This window comes from Leuresthes tenuis, unplaced genomic scaffold (assembly GCF_036924035.1).
Source record: "Leuresthes tenuis unplaced genomic scaffold, fLeuTen1.0.hap1 SCAF_3, whole genome shotgun sequence".
NCBI lineage: Eukaryota > Metazoa > Chordata > Actinopteri > Atheriniformes > Atherinopsidae > Leuresthes > Leuresthes tenuis.
The window spans coordinates 23,207,680-23,235,639 of NW_027325357.1; the positions used below are offsets into that span (position 1 = coordinate 23,207,680).

Consider the following 27,960-nt stretch of genomic DNA (forward strand, 5'->3'; position numbering starts at 1 on the left):
GAAAAACAATTGTGCTGACTGTTGCACAGGTTGATCTGGTGCATCAAATCATGATAAAATCCCCTGCACTTCTCTAAGATTGCTTTTCTTTGGTTCAACCAGACACCGATTAAAAACGGTGTGTAATCAATATGTCTTCCTGTTATTGTTTTTAAGAGGTGATATTACTGTAAGCGGGAAATGGGCTCAAGTTTTCGTTTGCTCTCAGTGGTAATGGTAGGCTCTCAGTAATTAGGCAGCCTGGGAAGTCTTTTTGCTGCATTCAGATGTGTACATATGAGTCTGAATGTTCCTGACTGTGATTTAGAATGCATTCTATGTTACCACAAGTATTGGTTGGCTCTTGTTGATAACAAAGAAAAATATTGACTCAAATAAAACTGATGGTGTTCTGCAAATCTAGTTTTACACGTTCACAAATGTGCCTATTTTTACACATTTGGGCATTTGTGCCTGTGTAGAAGCTGTATCTGTTTCCCTGAGAAGCAGCTCAGATGTGGCCCCTCATCAAGTGGGTGTCAGTCCACGGTCAGCTTGCTTCCTTTTATAGCTCAGTTACAGCCTAGCCTCCTGCAACTTCCTCACACGATCCCTCTCTGCTGGCTGACCACACCTCCACCTCCCCACCCCTCCCCTTTGGTTTTTCTGCCCTCCCTTTTCCCCTTCTTTCCCTGCCTGCTGGAATCATGCTGCAAGCCCTCAGATAGAGCAGAGGCCGACCGACTTACACACACAGACACACGGTTGGAGACACATTGAGCTAACATGGGCCAGATACTGAGCTGGATCCGAGGCCCACGGGACATCCAGGGCCTGCAGGATGTGGCTGTGGAGGAGCAGGTCTGTGCCAAATGTGTTTATGTTTGTCTGTTTGTGACATGTGTCAATTTGAGAAATCCAGAAGTATCCACGTGTGTTTTGTCTTGTTAATGTAGGTCATCCTGCAACTATGAAACTATGTTGTTGTTTTGTTAGTCTTCCAAGTCTAGTTTGTACTGCATGTACCAAAGGACTTCTAGAGAAACACCAGTCAAAATGTCTTTCACTCCCTCTCTGTTGGAATGTGTGAGGCTCTCGGGTTAGCCTCTGAGAGTTCAGTGTGTGTCTTTTCAGAGTGAATTATTAAAACAAGACAGGGACAAGGCCTACAGTGTTTGCCATGAGCTGCTACAAGCATCAAACTACTTGATAGAATCATAGCAGTAAAACCTGTTTGGAATTGTTTGGCAGTGTGTTTTTGTGCTCAGACTGTCGTAACTGTGGGTTAACAGAAAAAGAACATTTGGTTCTATTTGGGATTTTACATAAAGAGTTAGATTTTTCTCCCACACCCCAAATAGCAATCCCCTGTGATAATCTGCAGGAACAGATGAAGCAATCTGACAGGGTGTGTGGCTAGAATAGGCCTAATGGTTCATCTTGTATTGCATGTACTGTATGTCATATCCTGCAGCCTCATAATCGTCTGTTGCATTTAAAGATGTCAGCCAGAGAATGTGATTGCTACACGCTACACTGGCTGTCTTGATGCGACTACTTTCTTATCAGGACTGTGCTAGTTTGTTATGAGTCACTTTATGTGTTAAAGGTTGAAGATAAATGTGTCCGGAAGGAGGGCTGCACACAGAAAGCATTCAGAGCTGGAGTGGGGAGTAATTATGTTTTTCAGTAGAATTTTCCCAGCTCTGGACAGCACCAGTCTGTTTTCTTTGCAGTTCACAGTCATCTGGCATGGTTATACCGTAATTCCATTGAATTATAACCATGCCATGCCTAACTAATACAGCAAATACTTAAAAAGACAAAATAACATCCAATGTACTTCCATTGTGAAATAGGCACGTTTATCAAGTCCTGAGCTGTTGCACAACTCACTTATGACATTGATGCAGTATTACAATTTAACAAAGTTCAGGGTTTAAATGAATAAGAAGTGAAAAGAATTATCATTTGAATAGGAAGCAAGCCTTAAATTGAGCTAAATACAGTTAATTGTTTAACTGTCAGGGTCAGCTTTGTGCTCCATTGGTTTACTCTTAGTGCTCTCAGAGGCCCATTCCACCAACAAACTGCTTTCTACTAATCTGACAGCCACTGAATGTGTTGTTGCCACATGTATTAGGAAATATTACTAGGTCAGATAAACAGATGGGTATGCAAACGGCAGAATGGTTCCTAAGTTGCCTTATGATCTATTTACTGGAGGAAATCCAACAGATCACATTACTCAGTAAATAGATGACAGTGCTGTGCTGAAAAGCAGGCATGTAAATGGAAGGATGGGTATTTTCTGCTCCTGTATGTTTTACGCAGTCATGGTACACTTGCACGCTAATATGAGTTGCTTTCGGCAATATAACACGACGTTGTCAGAAAAGGCTATGAGCTTAAAATCGACTTAATGTACTCTCAAATCTCAAGTGAGTGGCATGTATTGAGTGTGTACAGTGGCTCACTCAGTTGCTGTCAAGGTTATCTCTGAGTAAAGTTGTGAGGAATGCAGCAGGACTGTTACTTATGTCTGAATGACTGAATGCTGCCGCTTTAACAGATTGTTGAACGCTGCAGTAGGCAGCTGTTTTGAGTGGAAAATCCACACTCAACCGTTCTTTACTTGTTCAGTGCTAAACAAGGATAGTTAGATATAAATTGGTGAACATAGTGAAGCGCAGTGAAAGAACTGGATTTTTCCTTTAAGAGTGGTTTGTGACCAAAAACAACAAGCTGAAAGAGAGCAAATATTGGACTTATGTTTGACAGTTTCCAACGTATGATAAACCCATGTTTACTGCATTTCATCACTCATCCTCACGCATGTGCTAGTAGTAAACACAGACAGGACCCACTCAGTCTTTAACATCACAGAGAAACTTCAAGCATAAAATGTCAAAAAAGGAAAATACTGCGTTGGCAGCCAGAGCTGGAGTCATGTGCAGCTTACTGAAAGCATATCATGTGGTGTCTGGGTACTGATGTTCAAATATCATAAATCATTTTCACCGTCTCTCAATCTACCACGAGCTTAAAGGAGAAGAAGGAAAAAAACAATATAAAAACTAATAGGCATTAACTCTATGGTGGACATGCTTCTAAAAGACTGGAGGGGTGTGAGAAAAACATTATTGATGAGATGCTTTAGCATGTGGAGCACATCACTAAACCCCCAGGCTGTGTGTGTGCTTGTGTGATAGAGGAAAGGCTCGTTGTGTACATGTTGCCATAAATAAGCCTATCCATAAGCATGCATATCCTGCTCGGCTCAACATTGCCCTGCCATCTCCTGTAAAAATCATTATTAAGTAAAGGAGTTTATCACATGACTAGGCGGTGACGCTCGTAGAGAATTATGCTCAGATTTTGCCTGTAGTTTGGCTTTAGCTTGACTTTTGACCCAAATGTTCTCAGTTATGTAAAGGCAACCCGGGACAGCTCCTAGGCTTTTGGCCATAGCTGAGACAATGTGTCAGCGATGTGTTATGGCTTGGCATCAAGCTCTGTAATTTTAATCTGTTTACATCTGCCATGCTTGAGAAAAAGCTTGTAGCCACATGATGTTTGTCCTTAGGAGCAAAGCTGTGTAATGAAGACCCTGCGGCCCCACACTGATTAGAAATTGTAATGTGATACAGTGATTAAGGATTTTGGTTTTGCTCTTAATGGAAGCAAGCAGAATTTATTGATGGTGGTTGCTGACTAATCCCAGCTACTGTTTGATACCCTTGTAAATCTTGTGCTGTATTCTTTAATTTGGCTAATGGCTCTTTACTCTGTGGTGTGAGTGCATGTCATATAATAAGCTTAAGATAACATATGGTTACAGGTAATAGCAAATTTCTAAGTATCTCTGGTGTTGAATAAAACATGGGTCAACAAACAGGTCTAAAACGTGGGTTGCTAAATTTAGAGAGCAAAGGACATTACTGTGAGCGTGAGGGCTGTCAGACACATGACGGAACCAGAGGAGCGAAGTTACACGTCAGTCATTCTATTTGTACTCATGTACCAATATAGCACAGGTTTAAAATTGTGGTATGATTGGACCACATTTCTTGTCCCGGCATACACGCACTGGAGTAGATTCATTTTGACTGAAGTCTGTCAGATGCTGCGGACTGTGAGAACATTGCTCGAAACATTCTACCGTGTCTAACCTCTGCTAAATTCAGCAGCTTTATTTTGTCATCAAGAGGCAAACAAACATCAGTTGAGGATGGCCCCTTTCTGGTCTAAAATCTTTCTATGTGGCCTTTATGACAAGCTGGTATCCCGGCCTATCACAGCTGCTATCAGAGAACACTCTGAACAGGTCACCTGTCCATCACAGGGCCAACACAGAGACAGAGAAGACAAGCACCCATGCACACTCACTCCTACAGTCAATTAGAGTCACCAATTAACCTAGCATGCATGTTTTTGGATTGTGGAAGCTAGCCACAGTGCCCAGAGAAAAGACACATGAGAAAAATGCAAGCTGTCAAATTGTTTGTCATATATAACGTCATATGTGTTGTGCTGACCATTTCCTGGACTGTAGGCAGGGTTGATTTGAAATTATGTTGTTAGGAAACTGATAACCAGTTGCTAACGCCCTTTAGACCCGTAACACCTAGACACTACATTTGCTTTCTGTTGTTTTGTGAAAAGAACTCCCTAGTTTCTTTATCTATGGCGCAATCTAGCTTTTTCCTAGCACAGTTTCTTTAACTGAGCTAGGAAACGCTAAACTCAACTCACAGACTCTATATAATATCCCAGCTATTCCCAGAAATGAAAAACATTACTGAAGAACAATTCCTCATATTTCCCTCTATTTGTTTCTTTTTTCCCCACCTCCTGTTTGTTTTCGGTTAGAACTATTTCTTCTACTGAATTACAACCACTAGCTATGTTACCTATACCACCACCTACTGATGATTGTGACGCCAAGTTTATTCATTTCAAACCAGTCAGTGGAAACCTGTCACATATTTTGAAAAGATCACTTCGTATTTGCTTTACTTGAGGATGACAACACCCTGTTCAATGCAGGTTTAATCCATGTTATAGTATTTCTTAGTCTGATATGTCAGGTTATCCAGGTTGCTGCTCTGGAATTATTTGTGGTTATTTCAACACAGCCGACTCAATATTGACTGCAGATTTAGTGTTTCCGCATCGTAAAAGCGCCCCCATAACATAATCTTACTGATACATATTTCTTCTGGCAGCCAGTGTTTATTTTTAGACTTAACATAATGAAGACTCTCTTAAATTCCCATAGTATCTTTTGGGGGAAGTGTGCCTCTGCCAGTTTAACCTTCCTCTGAAGTTCCAGTTGGGATCTCTTGCAAGTGAGCATATAAAATCTCAGTCCGTCCAAAAGCCTGAGCTGAGAAATACCTGGCCATACTGCCTGACACTCTTTTTGTGGGGATTTCAAGAAAAATAACCACATTTTCAGAGAAATAAACTCCTAAACAGCTTCATGGTTCTGACCCTCTTTGAGTGGGTGGGTCTGCTGTAGCTCATTGGTGGGCAACAACAATAAGTGTTACCAGGGGACACCGTGTTAGGCATGTGGATCCAGTACAAACATGTTTTTTTTTTTTTTTTTTCCACATTCTCTCACACCTAAAGCCTTAAACACAGAGAAGCAGAGCACTGGTGCTCCTGTGTTTGAGGAGAGCAGGACCAAAGCTATTGGAAGAGATTTCTCTGAAAGGGTCCCAAAACAGACAAACATATTTCTGTCTGGGAAAATGCGCAGCCATGTGAGAACATCAGAGGTCCACTTGTTTTGTCCTTTTGAAAATATCTTTAGAAAATAGGCTCAGAGCTGATCTGACACAAAGTAGAAGAATGCAAAGTATGACAACTGTTCTCTTCTTGAGCTCTGTTTATCATTGTTACATGGGATAATCCCATGTCTTAATCATCAGCTTGCTTTGGCTGATGTTTAAGCAACTATGCTTAAGGCCATGTCAGAGAAGCTTCCCAGGAGAACAGAAATGTATCTTATAAAGTAGAGGAAATTAATTTCAGGCTGTTGTCGAAGAGGAAAATTTGCCCATGTCTTTTTAAAAAAACATTTGAATATTTCCAATAGATCTTACATCAAGTCTGCAGAGACTAAACAAACAAACAGACACGGCACACATATTCTCCAGTCTTGTCTTTGTTGAGCACAAAACAACAAGTTGATACATCAGCTGACAGACACGGTAAGTGCACCCAGCAGTTACAGATGACACACACGAACACAGCCACCTTTTATTTTCCTCCAAGTGCCATAAGCATGTTCAGGCAGAAGGGGGTGCTGCTCATAAAGCCCTGCCCCACAGGGCAAGGTTGACACTTTTTGTTTTGAGTCGTCCATCCGTGAAGAGGGTTTAATTCTTTGAATTAACAAAAGCTGATAGGAGACCATAAACTTGTTAGTGCTTTTAAAGTTGAACAGTGTTCATGCAGAGAGAGGAATGGTTGCGTTGTTGTGCTTTTCTAAAACTCTTACATAACCTTTGGCTGTTGTCCAGAGGCTGCTTCCTGTCTGAACCTTTGTCCAGAATCTACTTTGAAGGCCAGAGAAAATGTGTTGAAGACTCCTCCTTGGGTTTTCTCTCTTATGTTTAGGTTTTTCTGTCTTAAATGTGGAGTTTCTTATTTTCTCTGCTCTGGGTGTGGTTTGAACACAACATGTGATATAATTCCCCTCCCTCTTTTTTTTTTTCTTGAACACATGCATGTCTTTGTTGTTCAAGTGCTTCTGCAGTCTGGATTCCTAAGGAGTGAGTCGATCTGACACACCCTGACTCTTTCAAATAGGACGGCTTCGATAAACCCACATGAGCCTCTTCCCTGCTTCAGCCTTCAGCTCCTCCTCAACTGCAACTCTTCCTGACTTAGTCAGACTGTCATGCCTGTAATTGAACCACAACATCCTTCGTCACAAAGCCTGCCCTGATCCAACCCAAAGTCTCCCGTGAGCTGGTTTATTTAGTTCTCCTTGCAGGCAGCAAGTAGGGGGTGGGTCATTGTGTGTCCTGTTGTCCAGTCTGATTGAACACGCTCTGCTGCCTTGTGGATGAAGAGGTGGCGCCTTATCTGACTTAAGAGGGCGGACCGGCAAGTTTTTCACCACTGGGCGTGTATGTCGTGTGCTTTTGTGTGTGTTTACATATGTGTATTTATGTGCATTTGTGTGTTTGCTTGTCGTACATTGTTAACTAAAGTGTTTCCAAAGCGAGTGTCCAAGGTGAACCAGGCTTAGGAGAGCATTTTGGCAGAACACTCTCAGTCAAACCTATGGTATGTAGCTGGATGGTATTTCCCTTTATCCTTGCTCTTTTGTGAATGCTTGTGTGACGAGCCTCCGTGTTAGACTGATACTAGTCAGATGTGTTTGATGGCTGTTGTTTTGGAGAATATTTTTTCAGATCAGAGTTCGTGTGACAGCGTTTAGCAGCTACCCTCCATGTTGCGGTGGTGCACAAGTTTGCTGCTTTGTTTATGTCAAGTTATGGAAAGTTGGCAAATGAGTCAAGTGTTGCTGTTACTTTTATGGACCTCAAGGGAAGTTGTTGCTAAGGTACAACAACAAAATGGGATCCAAATAAAAAGTTAAAGCCTGACTGTGTACTAAGAGAATATAGACTTACGTTTTACATTTTTTAACTAAATATGAATGTGACTTTAAATGAAATCTTAACACTAGACATACTTCTGCTAGTCAGCTTGAACTTTTGATACTTGTGTAATGCATTGACAAAAACAGAAGAAAAATTCCCTAGTTCCTTTATCAATGTAGAGCAATTATAACTGCTGAAGCGCTGTTGCAAAACTGGTGAAATGTAAAACAGAAACTGTGAAGTAAGATGGATATGGTTTGCTTTCTTTTCGTGTGACAGTGAAGTAACAGCACCACATCAGAGGAGAGAGCCTATGCCGTTAGGTTTTACTGATTGCATCACCGTTGATTTTACCCAGCCGCCTGCTTGCTCAGCAAACCTTCCTTGCAGCAGTGATATTCAATCTCATTCAGTTCTGTGCTTAAACGGAAACTTTTACTAAGTTCTTCCCATGACACACTGACTGCAGCTTACTGCACTGTTGGGGTGACCTACATCATCTCTGCAGACTGCTTAGAAAGTTGCCAGTGCTATTTTAAAACACAGTTAGCAGCTAGCTGAGTAGTCCTTTCCGACCATATGCCTGTTGGCGGTGTCGGGTGGGGCACAGCATTAGTCATCAGTTTTCATTACAGGGCCAAGCTTTTATCACTGTTGTTGGGTAAGGCCTGTATTCATATTGCTCTGTCTATTCACTTCCAGTTGAAAATGGTTTTAGATTGCACCGTGCCACCCATTTCTACATTGTTTTGCTGCGCTGTCACTAGCTCTCCTGGTCATGTGATAGGCACTGCTAGCCTTTCCAGAATGACCATGATGTTGATATAAGTGTCCTATTATTAACATTGTTAATCAGTGTTGTCCTCACTGGTTACTGATATAGTGGTATTACCAAAAGATGTATGCATGTGAGTGCACATACAGTGTGTTAGTGGACAAAATTGAATGTTAGTTAAGAGTAGTTTTTGCTTTGCGGGATTTGTGTTTGCCTTTGAGTTCTGAAGTTCTGAATGTTGATGCCTTGCCCCATATTGAATGAGGTCATATCAAGTATTTACATGTATGTCGTCAACTGCACTAATTCACTGCTCACTGTATCAACACGTATCCACTAAATAACACATGAATGGCAATTAAGGCCCATTTTCCTGCACCAACAAGCTTTCTCAGCACTGCTACAAGAATTTGCTTTATCTGGACTCTTATGTTTTGCTGTCAAAGGTGACTTTAAGGTCTCTAAAAGGTCTCTTTAAGATTACAAGAGGCAGGATTTTTCATGTGAGATACATTTACTTTTGTAAATTCAACCCGTTGGTGTTAGCTTGCATTCCACATTGTGGTTTCAGGTTATAAATAACATAAATATCTGTGAGATTTTCCTTTACAAATTCTGTGTTCAGTTGTCACCCATCAGCGTATTCACAAGTTTACTAAAGTTTGTTACTTGTATGTTACAGCTAGCATCACAATGTGATAGCATCTCTACTCTTTAGGTAAAACATCACAGGTTGGGTCTGTTTTTTTTGTTTTTGTGGTTTTTTTTTAAAATAATCCATGAAAAAATAAATCTTTGGGCAGAAGCATTTAACTCAAAGAGGGCAGGGCAGTCTACTTTATAATTCAGTCTGGAGTCACTTCATCTGCACCAAAGAAATCTCCCTTAAAGGTGATTTAGATGAAAACGAACGTGTGCATCTTGTGCTAAAACAGCCTGTAGTGCATAAATACTGTTTGCATTGTGTGTTTGTGGATGGGCATCCTGTCTACAAGCTGCGGCTGCACAGATGATATGAGGAATGCAGGAATGTGGCAGTCTGGTGTCACAGCAGCCAGAAAACTCACAAAGACTTTGGGTGGGTCAGAGGTGAGCACGAAGAGCTCAATAGGATGACATAATAACCGTCTGCTTTAACTTTTAACATACAGCTGAAACCCGGAGACAAGTTAGAGCAGGTATTTCACTCAAACTTGGTGCGAGTTCTGTGCTTCACTTTGGCTGAAGTTGATGTTTATGGTTCTTTTTTAATCATTTTTGGATTCCTTACCCTTAAGATTCTTTAGACTTTATCTTTCTGGGTTTATTTCCTGTTTTAGCAACCAATTAAAACATTTTCAAAATTTTTTTCGGCTGGCTCGACTTAATATTGCATTTTACATCACTGCGCAGTTGAGGTAAGAGACTGACTTGAAATCACATTAACATAATTATTTATATTATCTACTGATTTTGGCAACATGACTCATGTCGGTATGCTGATATACCATAATGTACCATAATGGAGTGTGGACAAAAAAAGTTGCTTGTTTGTTTAGCTGCTGAAACAGGGGTTTGTTTTAAGATCTGCCTTCAAGGGAAGGCCGTGTTGTTTGTGTAGTGTACAGTGTCGAAGGTTGGTTTCAACATGAAATCCCTCCTGAGATAAAGGCAAATCCACACTGATGTGAGTTGATGCCGTAAAGCATTTATTTTGTTTTCATGTTAGATACATTTATGTAATTAATGTGTTTAATGACAACAGTGGCGTGTCCCTGTCAGGCTTCCATGGCTTTAGTTCAGCGCTTAATCATTTCTGCACAGATTGTGTATGGGCAAAGACATTACCAGCATGCAGTACAACTTCCATTTTTTTAGTCATTATTGTGGTAACTTGGCAACCTTAGTATTTACTGTACCCACAGAGGCAACGTGACTTCCCTCGTAGCTGGGGGGGATACCCAGGCTCACTGTGACCTCACTTCTTCCTCTGTGAAACTTCCTCCTCAATCTCTTTTGAACATTATGTTCACCTTCCTAACAGTCAGTTAGCTCATACTAAATATGTATTTCTACACGTGTCAAAAGAGGTAAAAGCAATCATGGTAGAAAAGTAGTGATAGTAATGATATTACAACAGATTTTAAAGTTACTGGTTTTTTTTAAATTTATTTATTTTTTTTTTATATTGATGGTTAACTTGGACTGAGAAAAAATAGAGGAAACGTCTAATCCTCAAAGTTGCCCTTTAGTTGAAACTAAGATAAACTCTGTGTGGGATTGACTTTTGTGAGCAGGGCTGTGATCTCATTGTGTTGGATGCGCCACCAGTGCGTCAGGCAACCACTGACTGTGCTGAGGTGCAATCATTTCCTAATGAGAGGTTCAAAATTGCAGATGCCTCAGTGAAAGTTGGGAAATACGCTGGGGCGGCTGTAGCTCAGGAGGAAGAGCAGTCGCCCACCAATCGGAAGGTCGGTGGTTCGACTCTGGCTTCCCCAGGATACATGTCGAAGCGTCCTTGGGCAAGACACTGAACCCCACGTTGCTCCCCCAGTGTATCATTGGGGGTATGAATGTGTGTGAATGATTAGAAAGCACGTAGTTATGTCCTAAGACGTGCTGTATGAATGTGTGTGAGAGGGGTGAATGTGGCATGTAGTGAAGCGCTTTGAGTGGTCAGCTAGACTAGAAAAGCGCTATACAAGTACAAGTCCATTTACCATTTACCATTTACCAAATATCTCTCCCACTTTGTAGTTAATCTCCATTTCCCTTCATTCGCTATCACACACAAGTCTGACTTCACCATCTGTCCTTTTAGCTCGGTGTAAGCTGTAAACTGAGACTCTCAGCTGGCCTGACAGGTTAAATCAGTCAGAGGCTTACGTGTGCTTTGAGGTGCGGTAATGGTAACTGTAGTTTTTTGTTGGTTTTTTTTTTGTCTTTTTTTTTTTCTTTCTTTTTGTATCTGGACTCAGTCCCCTTAATTGGTATTGGCATTTTCCTCTAACTCCCTCATACCCAGTGCAGTGATTTATTGCTAGTTTCCAGGTGAACTTGCTCTAGAAACTTTTATTATGAACAAACAAGCAGAGTAATGTTCACCAACAGGCAAGGTTAGGTCTGACTAAAACAACTATATGACACCACACAATGCACAGGGTTGGACATGAAATAACAGCAGCAATCCTGGTATCACACCTACCTGTTAGATCTGGGCTTGGCTCTGCAGCATACTCTGCTTCACCTGGAGAATGTGGCATGCTCACAAAATACAGCGGTGCATCATTTTGTTCATGTTTTATTTAACCTTTTGTTAACAATAACTTTACTTATCACCACATACAAGGAGAACGCACCAGAGTTGTATCATTGGGGCTTTTACAGATGGTTCCAATTCTGTGAAATTTAATATTTACATTTTTTGCAAGCATTCCCAAAGGTGTGAAGCTTGTTGTGGAGAACTTAACCGTCGGGAAAAACCGTTGAGGGAATTTTAATTGTACAAACAAATTGTTAAAGGAACCAACACATGGGTTTTACCATTTCCGAGGCAATGAAGTGACACAAAAAGAAAGAGTTGTCTGACATTTGCAGGTCTAGGGTTTTATCTTCAAAATGCATGGATGGAATGCAGATTGCATTTACAACTGGCTAAAACCCATTCACATTCTCTGACCCCCCGAACGTGGTCTGACTGAACTGGTCACATTCTGATGGTGAAGCATTTTGCCTGCAGTTAGTCTGTCCTTCAGTACGAGCAGGTTTTACATGGAAAGGATTACATCCATACATGCATAACTTGTTTTCAACAAGCCAACAAACATAAGTCAGTTATCTGCAGAGCACCTAGAATCACAGAAAATGCTTGCTTTTTTTTGACTTGTCCTATTTTAGAGGTGTGTGGTACTGATTTAGGTTCAAATTGATCAATACCGTGCTGCCACAGATGCTTTGCTCAATTAACTTAAAGTGGAGTCAAATAATTTAGCTCTGAAAGGGTTAGGGGTTTTATCCAAAGCAGTGCAGCTCAAATATTGTAAATGCTAACTGTGTTAGCATGAAACACGGCTACGCTGAGGCCCTCGGCCCTGCAAAGTCAAACGCTGACCTCTCTAGCTCTCTTTGAAGACATATGTGAGCTATGTTAGCATTTTATTTTAACACTGTGTGACCTCAGCTCGAGAGGAGCTAACTTTGGAATCATGTGCTGTCTCTGCTGCCAGTTGCCAAGGTGATCAACTACAACAACAATGCTGGGTCATTTTGCACTTTGCTGTCAACCAACAGTCGCACCCTTCAGTGTGGCCATAGCTGAACTCTGACAGGGGTATGATGTCTGTATTTGTGTTCATTATGGAGCAGTGCATTGTGCATCTGTGAAATTTGAAGCTGTGGTGATTCAGGCATATTTTCCTCTCCATACAGAAATGAGCTTCATGGAATGTGTTGTTTTCCCACAAGTAGTGCTCTTGTGAAATGGAGATATCACTTTGTGTGGATCTTGATATAATTACCATGTTTTCTCGTGCTCACTGCACATGATTAACTTTTCTCTCTCTTTCTGTATTGTCTGTCTTTCTCCTCTGCAGTCGCAGCCGAGTCAGGCAACACCCAAACCGGCAGCTCAGGTCTCCACTGTGAAGCCTGCACAGTTTGAGGTATCAAACATTCCTTTTGTAATGCTGTTTAACCTTTTCTCTCGCTCCACCTCTTTCTCCAAAGAAACTCATTCGTTAACTTCCTGTGTCTGGCAGACCCCTGACCCCCCCATTATCTGAGCTGTGTTCTTACTTCCTGTCCCGTTCCAGCACTGTGTTGTGTTTAAAAGTTGCAGCCTTAATTAGAGTCCGGGAATAGGCTTTGGTGCGGTCTCAGAAACGCACAGAAAAGAGTTTTCCGACGCGTTTTCCTTTTCCTTCTGTTCAAACACATGGGAGGTAACACCCGGTTTAAGGCATAAAAGCTACTCTGAAACAATGGATCAGATTGTTAGATTAGTCATGTTGAGCTGCTGACTGGACTCATTTACAGACGTAAAGACTGCTCTGTAATTACTCTCTGATCATCTGTTTTTTTTTATCTGGATGACTTCTGTTGCTAGAAAACAAATGGCAGATATCAACAAAGACTTTTTATGGTAGTTGGCATAAGGTATTCTTTATTTACACTTACAGTCCCACGAGTGAAAGCACCTACTGACAGCCTTTTGCACTGACACCTCCTTTTGTTCCCACGACACAGCCTGATTGTCTGAAAGGATTCTGTTTTACAGTGTTTGAACAAAGCAGCCTGAAGTTCTTTCACTTGTCCCTCAACAGTGAGACTTGGACATGGTCTATTTTTGGTTATGCAGGTAGTTGTGTGCAAAAAAAGATATAAAACAATGTATTTGATCATTATAACATTACACATTTTTACCCACTTAACTGAGCTCATCAGTCACGACCCTTCTGCTAAAAGCGACTCTTGTTCTTTCTTCCTACCTTGTTGACCCTCGTTTCTCTTCTTTGCTGATTATGCCGCAGCTGCTGAAGTTTCATTGACGGCGTGGAAGGATGTGCCGAGTGTAATATATTTATGATGCATCATCCAGTATTGTATATAAATCCAAAGACGTAAATAGAAACAGAATTTAACAGTTTAAGTTTTTCAACTCAGTATTTGATAGAAAATGGTTCAAAATGATAGTACATAGTCGATTTATCTAACGTTGGGACTGAAAATTGCTCTCTGAAAAATATATGCTCATTTTGAGCGTAACATCTCACACCCAGTTAAGTAAATTAGAATCAGGTCTGTAACATTATTTGGTATAAAATTAGCACTTTTCTAGGCCCTTATTCTGGGCCCAGGAGGGAGGGCTACCATCTGGCTTGTTATCAACACTCTATTCAAAAGCCTGTGATCATGCCTGTGAAGCCTGTGAAGTATGTGTATGGATGCACAAAACATGGGCAACTTCTTGCACATCTTTAAAGGCATCATTTAAGCCGAATGATCCGTTCAGTTTCTGCAGAAACATATGCATCCATCCACTGCCACACTCTGCAAATGTTACAACAATATGACTCCAGATGCTAAAGTGGTTTGTTTCTGGTGTCTGGGTTGTCCCTTTGATCAAATTCCCAATGAATATTCCTTTCTCAAAGACCACTATTGATATCCTATTTTTGTACTATTTTCTGTTTAATGTAGAGTTTTTAAATGCTATGCATATAATTGCAATTTGTTTTCATCTACATTTTAGACATTGACTTTTTAGGACACGGCACATGAGCTGGGTGGCAGTCGTTGTGAATAAATCTGGCGGTTTGGGACTTAATAACTTTAATAAGCAACTCGATTTTCTCAAGAAAAAAGTCAGCACACGGGTGATGCAAGCGTCCAAAGAGCTGTGAGAACACTTATTGATGATCAACTTTTCCACACCTGATGCTTTGCAGAAAGCATCATCAGGATCTACCATGGCTACAAAGCCTGGGGTGGTCTCCACATCAAAAGGCGGAGCCACAGCGAGTGGTGCTACAGCAGGAGGAACTGCTACAGTTGGAACAGCAGTGAAGGGGGCGTCTAAAGCCAAACCAGAGGTAGATGGACTCTGGGTGACTCAGTGAAAGTTGGATGGGGGGCTTTTGGCTGTTTGGTGTAACATGAATCACAGCTTCCTTCTTTTTGGTCTCAACACTTGGTGTGTGCCCATCATGAGGCAGCGCGCGCCTCTTCTTCACTTGCTTCATCCAGGTTCTTCATCTTGCAAAGCACTTTTACTTCTGTGTGTGGGATGTCTGTCTAACTCGCACATCTTGATCTTTCACGTGCATCACAGCCTGAGCAGTCACTGTGCGACATTAATGAGCTCTCATTTGTTCTCGCTTGGGATGTATGCTCCTCACATACCGCAGCGCTGACCACGTGAATAACTTTCCTTTAAATCCATGACTTGAAGACTGTGCGGTCAGTCTTGAAGAGATGCCAACTTAAAGCCTGGTGGCGCTTTTTCAAGTTGTTGGCTTAAGCGTGTAAAAGCACCAGTATTTCAACATACATTGTGCAATGGTCTTAATTCGTCCATCCTGAATCACAGCACAGTTGAGGGTAGAATTACTACTTTAGACAGTATTGATCTGACCAGTCATCGCTGTGTACTTTTCTCATGTCTGCTGCTCCTAACACCTTCACAGTGTTAACACATCTCTTGCAACACATCTACTTTCTTTAGAGTCTCTGTAATTCTTTCATCTTTGTGTTTTTGAGTAATCATTTGACTACGTGTTTGTAGACCACACCTGCCTCCCAAGTCAAAGCCACGGCTACAGTTCCCTCTCCTGCCTCTGGAACAGCTGCCACCGCTGCTGCAACTAAACCTAAAGAGGCAGCGAAGGTAGACTCGACTGCGACAGGCTATTCTGAGCCTTTACTCCAACTCTCGTGAAGTTTCATTCAAGGCTGTCTCTTTTGTCTCTTTTCTGCTTGTTCGTGTGGTTGGCTTTTATCAGGTTTTGTAACTGTTGTTACTTGAAAACGCTCGGGTTTCTGCTTTGGACATTGCTCAAAGAGTTTACTTTAAAAGAAAACTCTGCTTCGGCTTTCTTCTTTCTACTTCACAGAGAAACTTTTTGGAGGTTTCAAAGACCTTTATTTATCGCTCTTCAGCTCTCTCTACATAGCATGCCTCTGCTTGTTGTTCCACAGCGCCAGTCTAATCATCGCTTAAACCTGAGTCAGTGAGGGGAAAGCAAGGAAGAGGAGAGGTCAACAGCTTGTTCATTTGTTCTTTTGGGCTAGTTTCGTAACACATCAATCACTGACATCATCCAGGTGCTTGAGGCTTTTCCTCTGCTGAAATCAACCCCTCGCTTTCCTGTTTTCCGTTTGTTCTTTGTTTACTGTATATTACAGAATTTGAATGTGTACACGCAACCTTTCATTTCACTAGACATGTACCTGGTCTGTAATGGAATCAAATTCATTATATTTTAGAGTGCAACTGCTGCGTCAACAGTCAAAGCTGACGTGCCTAAAGCCGATCCTGCTAAAACTTCAAAGCCAGCTGCAGCAGCTGCAGCTGGAAATGTATCTGTGCACGGGAAGAAAGAAGCTAAAACAACACAAACAAAGGTAGCTGATCCTATAACAACCATGGTGGAGGCTGGTCGACACCTAATAATCTGTATTTTCTATCAAATATTGAGTGTAGGATTGGATCTATTCAAGATATGGCTCAAGGGATTTTTCATTGATGTAAAACTTACCCATTTTCTTGTGTAGTAAAAAATAGTCTCAAGGTGGAAACATGACACTTGGTCTGTTAACATTCTTTAAACTGCTAAAAAATATTCCAATAAACTACACTATTTGTTATAACGCAGTGATTTTTCTCTGATTTATTTCCTATATGGCACTAACTTTGGATCCGTGTTGCAGGTGCAGGTGGAGGTTTCTTCCTCAGCAGCGACAGCAGCTAAAGAGGTAAAGACATAGAGATGCTTTGAAATGCATGTTGCTTGCACCTGTGTGTTGAGTTGTGTTGCCTGTGCAGGCTCCTGCTGTGGACCCGTTTGACGCCCTGGCCAGCATACTGCCATCAACAGATCCCGTGGCACCCACACAGCCTGTTTACACCGGGCCAGAGGTCAAAGAGGTACAGCATAGCTCCAGCTTGCATGCATTTGTGTCTGTTCATGCAGAAAGGTGAAGAGTGAGTGATCACACTAAGCTGCATGTATCTGGCGTGTCTTCACTGTGTGATGCATGTCTCACAGCATGGCGTCACTACTGAGAAGGGTCAGAAGTGTGGAGAGAGAGACAGCACACTGCCTCCAGGCTACAGATTCGAGGATATGGTCAGTTTGTCACAATTTCTGCCTCCTTGGAAATGCATGAGATTCTCCTTGTTAGCTTTAAAAAAATAATAATTTAATGCACGTTTTATTTCCATACCTCACTTGGACGGCTGTGGATTTTTTACAGGTTGGAATTAGTCCTATGTAAGCTGTTCACAGTGAAGGCTGTTGAGCATTGAGGATATTTCTCTGACACTCAATGCTCATATGAAAGACAGAACACCCTTTTTCAGTTCTCGATTTTTATTTATTTATTTTTTTACATATCGGCACAAAATAAAATATCATCTGTCCCTTACTGTAGTCTTTAAAATGAGGTAAAAAACAACTTCAGATGAACAACAACACATGACATTCGACACCATGTCATTATGTAGTTGACAAAAGCAGTTCAAATACAGAGAAATGGTGTGTGTGGAAAACTAGTACTGCTTCTTCATTTCGTCCCCGTTTTTTCTGACACAATGTCAGAAAAGTGTCTTCAGTTACATTGGATTCTTACAGAAGTAATTTGTTTGCTATAGTTCCAAAGCCAGATGCATTTAGAGTTAACTTTGATCAACATGTTAAATCTTTTTCCAAATTTTCTTTTTCAATTTGGAACTTAACCTTTGAAGTAGTATTAACTTCTTAAATCATCCTCATCGTTGTAATTATTTATTTATTTTTGTTCTTAAACTAATTTACATTCATTTTTTTAGGCTCCAGCTCCTGTAGATGTCAAGCCCAAGGATGTGCCTGTAAGTAAAGTTTTCATCCCTTTCCTTTAGTGGACCCATCGCCTTGTACGCTGCTCATACGGCTAATTTTGATATAGATATAGTTCGTACACTCAATTTTTTACACACTCACTAGGTTTAGGGTCAGAGGGCTAGTCCTCTGACCTTAAATCTAACCATAAACTAATTCTAAATCCAACCCTAACCACAAAACTAGGTTTAAACCCTCAAAAATCTCTTTGAACATGAGGGGCCCACCACTTTGTCCCCACAAAACTCGTTGGACCCCACAAGTATAGTTTTTTTTTAACCTTGTGTAAATAGAAAAACAAGTTCGCAAATGCATACGCTCACATGCAGGAAGCACTGTTTCTACTCTGCAACAAGCTTGTTCCTCTAGAGAAGGGAATGTTGCATTGCAATGGGGGGTGTTGGCTCAGCAAACAGCACAGGATCTACCTCCTCTGGCCGAGCCCAGCGAATCTTGTCGGACCAAACCCAAACAGTCACATAAATATGTGCGCTTGAACTCATACGCACATGCAGTGATGTATCCATAGGTTAGTATTTACTTACCCTCAACACGCCCACATTAGTTTGACAGCCTACTTCAGCTTCATCATGTTGTCGTGGATCTTTGGTTCTGTGCATTATCGCTTTCGACCCCAGCTAGCTCTCTTCCTGTGCAACTTTAGTGTTCAGTTTTTGTGTTGATCCCATTTTTGACACAACAAATTAATTTTTTGGTGCCAAATCTGTGGTGCAAAAGCATTTATTTGTGGGTTTTTAGTTACAGTGGAATGTGAAGAAGGGTGTGCCTGTACTTTTCCTGCACTGTTGGTACATGTAGTCTGGTTTGTATTATTTTGCCCTATTGTATACCCTTGTGACTTAGTTAGCTATGCCATCTAGTGGAGGATTATGTGGCTGTTTTGGGCAATCATTAGAAGCTGTTTTTTCTAACTGAATCATGATATCGGTTTCCCTAAATCAGATCTGGTTTGAAGTTGTTATCTGCAGGTGTTCCCTTTGTTTTTCATCTCAGAAACCACTAAGTACAGACGAAGCCCTGGATTCCCTTTCAGCTGGTTTCATGACGTCCACTGTTCCTCCTGGACCAGAGGTCAGTGTTAAAGTATGTAGCACTCAGATGTTATACCATCCAGTGCACCCTGTTGACAAGTCCATGTTGCCACAGAGAGTAAACTTGGTGTACGATTATTCTTTCAATTCCAACAAATCTCACCTTCATGTTTCTATACCATTAAAAGTAGCCTCATTATTTTAACATCAGCCCTAAGAGGCTCAGTTTTTCATTCAGTAATATGTTTTCTGTTGTAGAAAGCTGTAACTCCTGTGGCCGTTCCTCCTGTGGCTGTGTGTCCTGCTCCTCCCGCTGATAAAAAAGCCAAGATGGAGAAAGTCTCAGATGCTTTTTCACTGGAGGCTGGACTTCCTTCTGCTCTCTCCACTGTAATTTGATCAGTTCTCTGTCTCAAAATTTCAATCAGCTGATACTATTTAAAGCAGTTATTTTCAGACGACGAGGAATTTGTCATTAAGTGAAACATTTTACCTGCTGCTTTAAGATTATACCTCATTATTATGTGTGGTCATGTATCGATTGACAGAAAACAGTTCCCCCTGTAGCTGTGTGTCCTGCTCCCCCTGCTGATAAGAAAGCAAAGATGGGGAAGACTGCTGCTGCTGAGTTTTCACTGGAAGCTGGACTGGGTCATAAAGTAGACACAAAACCCAAACATGATGAGGTGAGGTAGAGATGAAACAGAATTTAAAATAAAAAAACGAGTCAGATTTGCTGATCATAAACACCGTGTTTTTTCCTCAGGGTGCCTCCTTGTCTCTGGATGCTCTCAGCGCTCTTGGTGACACATTGCCAACAGATGCACCAAAACCTGAACTCCCCAAACTCAGACCTGAAGATATTGTTTCGGTAAGAGCAGAAAAAAAACCCACTCTTTTTAAAATGCATTATTCCTTTTACTTATTTATTCACTTAGCCTCGAGTTGACTTTTATTTGATCAGTTACAATTTTTTTTTTTTTTTTTGGCTGATTAGCTGCATTTAATCTCCTCTGAAACACAACTTCTGAGACACTGACAATCTGAAGAATGTCTTATCTTCTCCTCTTTCCCCATTTTCAGGAAGGCAAATTCAAGAAGGAAAAGGGTGTGCGTGTAGGAGAGAAGGATGACACACTTCCTCCGGACTACAGGTTTAATGAGGAAGAGCTCAAAAAATTACCTGCTCCAAAACCTGAGGTAGGACGGGGACAAATACACATAAAGGGGGTCCTTTAAAGAATTATTATGGGAACACTTTTCCCTAAATCTTCTCTTTTTCCGCTGGCAGCCCACCATGGGAACTGGTGAAGCTCTGGACATTTTGTCTGGAGGCTTCATGACCTCCTCTGCAGCTCCTGTTGTCCAGGCACCCATTGTCTCCCCCTCAGCGGCTCCAGCACAGGTACACAGTGGATCTCGTACAGGTCACAGCAGGCAAAAATAGGCACAGTTAGAGTATCTGGTAACTTGCTTAATAACAACTTTTGGATTTTGTAGAAAGCTCCTGCTCCTCCTGCTGACAAGAGATCCAAGAAGGAGGTAGCTTCAAATGATTTCTCACTTGAAGCTGGTCTGTCCGCTGCCACTGCTAAGGTAACGAATGGCAACATTTCACCTGCTTTTTTTAAAATATCTTTTGTAGGGGTGTGACGGGATCTTGTGCCACGAGATCTCGCGAGATTAAACTCAACAATATTTCTCATCGCGTTAAAAATCTGTCTCGTGAGATTTGTGAGCTATGCAAACTTCTATTTGTACCTGTTGGCGCAGTAATGCGCCTTTGCTACGTCTAGCCTGCCAGAACCTAAAGAAGGAGAAGAAGAGGAGGAGAAGGAGGGGAACAGCAAGCAGGCAGAATGACGTTTGAAAATACCGGTATTACCATTGAAGATGCCCCTGCCACTTTCAAATAATTTTTTTGGCAGCATTTTGGGTAATCGGCGGAAATTATAAATGCAGGAGAGTGACTGATAAGACACGGAGAAAATGCAAGCATTGTATGAAAATAATGGCGTACACCGCGGCAATTTAGTTTCAATTTGTGGAAGAAGAAGTTTATTAAAAGCTCATGCTTACATCATGCATGTAAAGAGTTATGATAAAACATTTCAAAATGCATGGGCAACTCGGTTAAATAAAAGTCTGTTGGTCCAGTCATATATTGTGTCATGGTAGTTTTCTTAAAACCTCGTCTCGTTCTCGTGAACCCATTATCGTGTCTCGTCTCATGAGCTGAGTGCATCGTCACACCCCTAATCTTTTGTATATTTTTTGGCTTTTTCCTCTGCCAAGGCTGGAGTCTGAAGTAGAGGTATGTCTGACAGCCGCAAAAATTCAGCGTCTGTGAGCCGCACCCAAGAACTCAGCAATATATAACGTGTATATATATATATATATATTACTCTGTCACCAGTTTCTCTTCACACTATAAAGCAAAATAAATATGTTAAAAACTGAAATGTTCAGACATTTCTTCTCAGATCCCAGCCCGTAGCTTGACTCCTTGTGGGCAGTATGAGGACAAGCTGCTTAGCTTTTAAGCCAGTAATTGCCCTCAAGAACTGCGCTATTGACACAGAGATATTTTGAGGTGTTATTAGAAATGTTTTATATAGAAGCTTTTTCAATAGATTAATGATATAGTGACTAAAATAACAAGATCCCTTTCTGTGATCTGTGTGTGTTTTAGGTTGTTACCGTAAAGTTGAATTTTGTCTGTGTTGTGTAGAAAGTGGAATCCTCTGCAGTTCCTCCCGTGGCTGTGTGCCCTGCTCCACCTGCTGATAAGAAAGTCAAAGTAAGGAAAACTGCTGCTGAGTCCAAAACCAATCAGGTGTGATACAGGATGTCTGCAGTTTCCTCCCTTCTCCCCTGCTTCCTGTCTTGCATTTGCATGGGAGAGACGTTGCGTTTCATCAGTTAAATGAAAAAATGTGTGACATCTTGAGATAACAAAAAAAAACAACCTCTCTTGCTCTCTCCTCAGGGTGACTCCTTGTCTCTGGATGCCCTCAGTGCTCTTAGTGACACGTTGGCAGCAGATGAACCAAAACCTGAATCCCCCAAACTCAGACCTGAAGATATTGTCTCTGTAAGAATAAGTCGACCGTTCTCTGACTTGGAGCTTTAAGCTTTTTGACAGCAGGAAAAACTCCCGTTGTTTACATATTGCGTTGCATTTATGGCTAAGATCTTCATATGTATCATTCAGTCTTCTTTTACTTTTTCCAGGAGGGCAAATTAAAGAAAAAGAAGGGTGTGCTTGTTGGAGAGAGGGAGGACACACTTCCTCCAGACTACAGATTTAATATGGAAGAGCTCAAAAAACTGCCAGCTCCAAAACCGGAGGTGAGATAAGGACAGCTGTCATTCGAAGCAGCACTAGAGAAATGTGTGAACCTTAAAACTATGTACTTCTGACTAGTTTTGATACCTATCAACTTTTGGTATGCACATTCCTGGGCCTGAAATAGCACACTGAACACTTGGTTTTCATCCCAGCGCCACAGCTTTACAGCAACATCGATAACAGCATACTTTTGCCTGTACAAGTAAAGATTGGGGGACAAAAAAAATCAATAAAGTGAAAAAGAAATAAAGTGTAGAATGAACATCAGACTGGCTTTTGCTGCTGCAGAGAGCTCAGAGAAAAAACAGCATGACCAATGGATTCAGAGTTAACTTTGTTTCTGGTGAACTTGCCAGTAATAGCTGATTAGCTGTCTTGTTTAGTCTTGTATGATGTTGGCCTTGCTTGGCTCTGTCAGTAATAACCATAAAAAGAATATGATCTCAGTCATCTCTCCGTCTGCACCGCGTAGGCTGGGAACCCCCCAACCGCGACTATAGGGGGAGCCAAAGAACAAAAAATGGCCAGATTCTCTACTGATGCTTTAAGGGTTATGCTCAAACACTTATGGAATTAACTTATCGGTAACTTTAGGATACTGAATGTTCTCCCTCTCTTTGTCCCTCTGCAGCCCACCATGGGAACTGGTGATGCTCTGGACATTTTGTCTGGAGACTTCATGACCTCCTCTGCAGCTCCTGCTGTCCAAGCCCCTATTGTAACCCCCACAGCTCCTCCTGCACAGGTATACTGAAGATACTGAAATCCTGCATATTTTATCACAGTAACGCATGTAATTTTACAGGTGCTTTTAGAAGAAGCCTGGCTAGCTGTTTCTTATCCATTTTTTTTCTTCTCCTTACTTTTTCCAGTATCTCCTCATATGTTTTTAAACAATGTGCTAAAAGTGTCCTTTTTTTTCTTTTTTTTTCTAGACAAAAGTAGAGGATTTGTCAGCTCTGGATCTCCTGGCTGGAGACTTTGTATCTTCATCTAAGGCTACTGGAGTTCAGGTGCCCGTCCCTCCTCCAACCAAAAAGGCACCAGAGGTAAGCTCTTGTGTGAGCACAAACAAATCTGTGGCCCTCTTTTTATTTATATTTATCTATTTTCTAAGCTGTGTGCCAGTTTTTGCATTTTTGCATTTTTGTCTGCATGTGTCTGTGTTTTTTGCAGGTAACTGTTTGTCCCCTGGAGCAACATTGCCCACTTGAGGTTCTCCCTGCAGAGCCCCAATACATAAAACCCAAGATAGTGACAGTAACAACTTTCAACAAATTTCTTTTTGAAGAAGTTTTCTTTCATTTAGAATTTTTGTCATAATTTTTTTTTTTTACTGCCTAGTACTGTACAATTTTCTTCTCAAGCATGACCTTGGAAAAAACCCTCTCTTGCTCTCTCCTTAGGGTGACTCCTTGTCCCTGGATGCTCTAAGTGCTCTTGGCGACACATTGCCAACAGATGAACCAAAACCTGAACCCCCCAAACTCCGACCTGAAGATATTGTCTCTGTAAGGGGAACACAAATGCACATACTGCTTTAGTGTAGGAAGTCCGCACTGATCTTTGTTTTAAAGGTGGTTCGTGTGCTTACAAGAGCAAACTAGGGCCAGAGGAAGGTGTTTGCATTTGCCTTTTTTCATGTGTATTTTCTCTTTTTACAGGAGGACAAACTTAAAAAGGAGAAGGGTGTGCGTGTAGGTGAGAGAGACGACGCTCTCCCTCCAGAATACAGGTTTAATAAGGACGAGCTAAACAAACTGCCAGCTCCAACACCCAAGGTGAGCCCTGGACATCTTCACTTTAACCAGTCAGAATGTGAGCTGGGTAATCCGGATGCAGTCAGGATTGAGTCTGGGTTCTTGATTGAAATTTCTCTTTTGGCAGCCCACCATGGGAACTGGTGAGGCTCTGGACATTCTGTCCGGAGACTTCCTGACCTCCTCAGCAGCTCCTTCTGTCCAGGCTCCCATTGTCCCCCCATCAGCTCCTCCTGCACAGGTGCAGAATTGTGGAAATAATAAGAACAATTTGATGCTGATAGTCACTTATTTCAGACAGCGCATTTCATTCTGTCACACCCTCAGGCCTCTGACTTCGCTCTGGAAACCTTGGCTGGAGACTTTGTTGCCTCCACTGCTGCTCCGGCAGTGAAGGCTTCACCTTGTGTTTCAGGAGAAGCTGACCTGCAGGTAAGCACTAAGTGCTAAGTGTAAACTAAGTGCAGCTTTTTTTCTTTTCTTTTTTGTTTTCCGACAGTTTCAAATGAAGCTGTTTTTTTCTGTTTTTGTGAACTCAGCTGCCAGGTGACGCAGACAATGCCTTTGATGCTCTGTCAGACACACTGAAGGATATCGCTCCTGCTCCTCAGCCTGTGCCAGTTCCTACTAAAGACATTATCAAGGTAGCCCACATGCTTCAAGTGCATGATTTTCTTTTTCGAAAAAGCACACTCACTTAGGAAACACAGTCACTTAAGGTGCCTTGTCGTGTGTGATTGCTGGGTTGTTGCAGGAGAAAAAGATTGTTGAAGAGAAGCTGATTAAGATGGGAGAGAGAGACGACTCGCTGCCTCCAGAGTATCGACCCACTGAGGAAGACCTCAAGGTAAACTGACAGCTGCTGAAAACAGATGGTAAAAGTACATTTGCTCAATTTTTAAACTTCAGTTTATGTTTGATATACATCTATCTGATTTAACAGAGCATGGCAGATCCGAAGATAAAAGCAGCTGCATCATCCAAGGAGGTAGGTCCTCATATGATTAAATCAAACAGACATAGGACATGTTTACGGATGCAAGGAGGTTAATCCCCTGTTTTTCTTCTTGACCCTGCAGAAGACTATGGATGATAAAACAGCCTTGGAGCTGCTGTCTGGTGACTTCTCTGCTGTTGCCCCGCCTCCTGCACCGGTCACCTCATCCCCAACAAAGCTGGAACCTGTGCTTGACTCAGAGCCCCTGAAGGTAGCAGACGAAATGCTATTCCACCCCTCATAAAGCACAGGGATTTGTGGATCTTATAAAAAATAAACCATATTTGACATTTTTACTTCCAGCACTTAAGCTCTACACTTTTTAGAGATCGCTTAAAAGATGCTTTCTGGGGATTTTCTTGAATTCATTAGGAGTCAGTTATGTTAAAGTTTATGAGTACTGTCTTTTTTTTTCTGTCCAAGCCAATGGCTGGTCCTGTTCTGGACTCCCTGGCTGGTACACTCCTCCCAGAAGCCTCCAAGTCCAAATCTAAAATGGATAAGCCGAAGGTAAACGTATGAGTCTCTATATATACAGATATCAGGATGTTAGATTATTAGATCCAGTAGTTAAATCTCTTGTTGGGGCCATGTTTTGTCTGTCATATGTCAATCAAGAGCTGATAGACACTCTTTTAAATGCAGACTTCTCTGCATATTTCTGGTCATCCTGCACTGTTTTAGTTAATGTAACATGGCTGCCCCGTATAGATTGCTCACGAGCAGTTACTGCATCAGTGATCACCACCACATGGAGCAGTGTGGAGCTGACGAGCATAACTAGTCTGTCAACTTTGTTACAGGGCAAGAGCAAGTCAAAGTCAAAGTCTAAAGTAAGAGAAGTGCTTGCTGCATGAAGTTGAATATGCACGACGTTTGTCTTTTGTAGGATCTGTGTGCTGAGTCCATAAACCAAATAAACCCAGTTTGTAACAAGTATGTCGTGTGAGAATGCTGCTTCCCCTGTGTACTTTATTAACTGCCTAAAACTTTGCACTTCAGACACAACATGCTGCTGAGCCATCTGCCACCGACCTGCCAACAACTCAGCTAAGCTCAGATGTTGTATCTACAGCGAAGGGAGGCAAGAGCTAGTTCACTTGGTAAGGTTTGCTTTTAAAGTTTAAGTTGCTGAACATGACGAGCACCAATGTCTAGTCTTTCTACTGAACTGCTAAATGTTTTACCTGTTTCAGCTCGTGGGTGTAATTTGACCTCCAGGCCACAGGGACTCATCGGCGAAGGAGCTGCTCTTCGGATAATGATTCTATTTTTCTAAATTGTCAAGAATGTATACTGGATGACCGACATACCCCCCCCCCCCCCCCCCCCCCCCCCCAACGCTTGCTCAACACACCCACACATAACCATATCTGCGAGCACCGCCTTTCTCGCAAAGTTTTACTTTCAAAGATGAGAACTTTTGATTTCTGTCTTTGGAGGAAAAAGGAACAGAGAGACTTTTTTTATGGCAAGATGGGTGTAAAGGCTGAGTGTAGAAACAAAAAAGAAGGAACAAAGGGAAACTGTGGGGAAGCAGACGAGTTTGAGACACAAAATCTTTCATGCCACTGAAAGCCTTGCATCTACATGTCAGCTGACATTCTCCAGTGACGCTCTAATATCGCAACTCAGCAGTTACGTAAGCCAGGTGTTGTGGTGTTGGTTGAAGCACTGGTGGCTGTCAGCTTGCGGGGGAGCAGTGCGCATGTAGTTGTATGGTGTCTGGATTGTTTGTGCAATGTTGATGTACAAAGAAAAAGCCAAATTTATTATCATGTGGTCAGATGCCATTTAAAACACTAGTGTACAGCTTAGTTTGCGTATGTTTTAAACAGTGCCTAGTTTACATTATTAATTATGTGGAGGATTTCCAGGAGATGTTTTTCTTTTCTTTTTTTTCTTTTCTGTATCGGAGAGCTTTTTGCAAACGCTTCTTTCTTTTCTGTAGAGAAGTGTCTCTCAAGAGAAGGATCGTTTCAATGTATTTGGCCTTAAAGAAAAAAAAATTCCTGGCATTCAGAAGTGCATTTAGTGAACCGAGGTGTTTATGAGCTTTGTAAACTGCCATTGTTTGTATACTGTTAAAAAAAAAAGAAAAGAAAAAAGACAACACTGTACACATTTACAAAGGGCTGTAGCTTTCAACTGTGGTAAAAAGTCACTAAACGTCATTCTCAATGTTAATTTTAATATTTTTTTGTGGGGTGGATACTGCAGATGTGGGAATGCTGACTAAATAATAGCAATAAAGCAAATGTAAAAAAAAATAGAACCAGTAAGTCTGGTTATCATTTGTGCCTAAAAGAGAATTTAAAGCTAATATGAACTACCATAAAATGTAAAATGCTGTAAGTAAAATCAACAGAGTTGGTCGTCTTGAAAGCGCAAGGGAAATAGTTATATCTGTGTGTGTGTGTGTGTGGGTGTGTGCGCGCGCATTAAAGTGAGATGGAACAGAATCTCCTCTGAAAGTGTCTTTCTCTACTCCCTGACGTGTGGTTTTTCACTCTGCATACAGCTGAAGCAGCCCACTTCCTTCTCACTCAAGGGGGCCTTAAAACAAACGACTTTTTCTCAGATATTGTGCTATTGTGCCAAGACGCTGAATGACTGATGGGGGGACACAAATGAGTGGGTTTTATGTGTGGAAAAATAATTAAATAAAATTTCAGTTCACTACAGCAAGAGGGCATCTTTGCTCCCTTTTCATGTTTGGTTTTGTACGTTATTTTTTTTAAAAACCCCCGAATGATCGCTTTTTGTTTTTATAATCCATTTCCAGCCTTTGAAACATATGACTTTATCGTAAAAATCTTACAAAGGACATCATAAATAAAAA

At 41.5% G+C, this 27,960-nt stretch overlaps 1 protein-coding gene across 3 annotated transcripts; it reads left to right on the forward strand.

Annotated features, from left to right (window-relative positions):
• The first annotated feature begins 659 nt into the window (after window positions 1-659).
• cast (calpastatin) lies at window positions 660-27,802 on the forward strand. Of its 3 annotated transcripts, XM_072382632.1 has the most exons (34): window positions 662-840; window positions 12,954-13,022; window positions 14,808-14,951; window positions 15,644-15,745; window positions 16,345-16,482; window positions 16,789-16,833; window positions 16,904-17,005; window positions 17,127-17,207; window positions 17,909-17,947; window positions 18,972-19,049; window positions 19,268-19,399; window positions 19,558-19,695; window positions 19,776-19,880; window positions 20,093-20,209; window positions 20,301-20,414; window positions 20,510-20,605; window positions 21,741-21,845; window positions 21,999-22,103; window positions 22,244-22,360; window positions 22,993-23,106; window positions 23,297-23,410; window positions 23,538-23,621; window positions 23,768-23,872; window positions 24,026-24,142; window positions 24,249-24,362; window positions 24,449-24,553; window positions 24,661-24,765; window positions 24,876-24,968; window positions 25,065-25,109; window positions 25,201-25,329; window positions 25,542-25,628; window positions 25,922-25,951; window positions 26,121-26,221; window positions 26,315-27,802. In XM_072382632.1, exons 1-33 carry the CDS (start codon window positions 766-768, stop codon window positions 26,211-26,213), a joined length of 3,237 nt encoding a protein of 1,078 aa, XP_072238733.1. In that variant the 5' UTR covers window positions 662-765; the 3' UTR covers window positions 26,214-26,221; window positions 26,315-27,802. The 3 variants fall into 3 exon arrangements, with proteins under 3 accessions (XP_072238734.1, XP_072238735.1, XP_072238733.1); XM_072382633.1 differs by lacking the exon at window positions 15,644-15,745 and having other exon boundaries at window positions 660-840; window positions 18,972-19,061; XM_072382634.1 differs by lacking the exons at window positions 14,808-14,951; window positions 15,644-15,745; window positions 16,345-16,482 and having other exon boundaries at window positions 660-840; window positions 18,972-19,061.
• The last annotated feature ends 158 nt before the right edge of the window (window positions 27,803-27,960 follow it).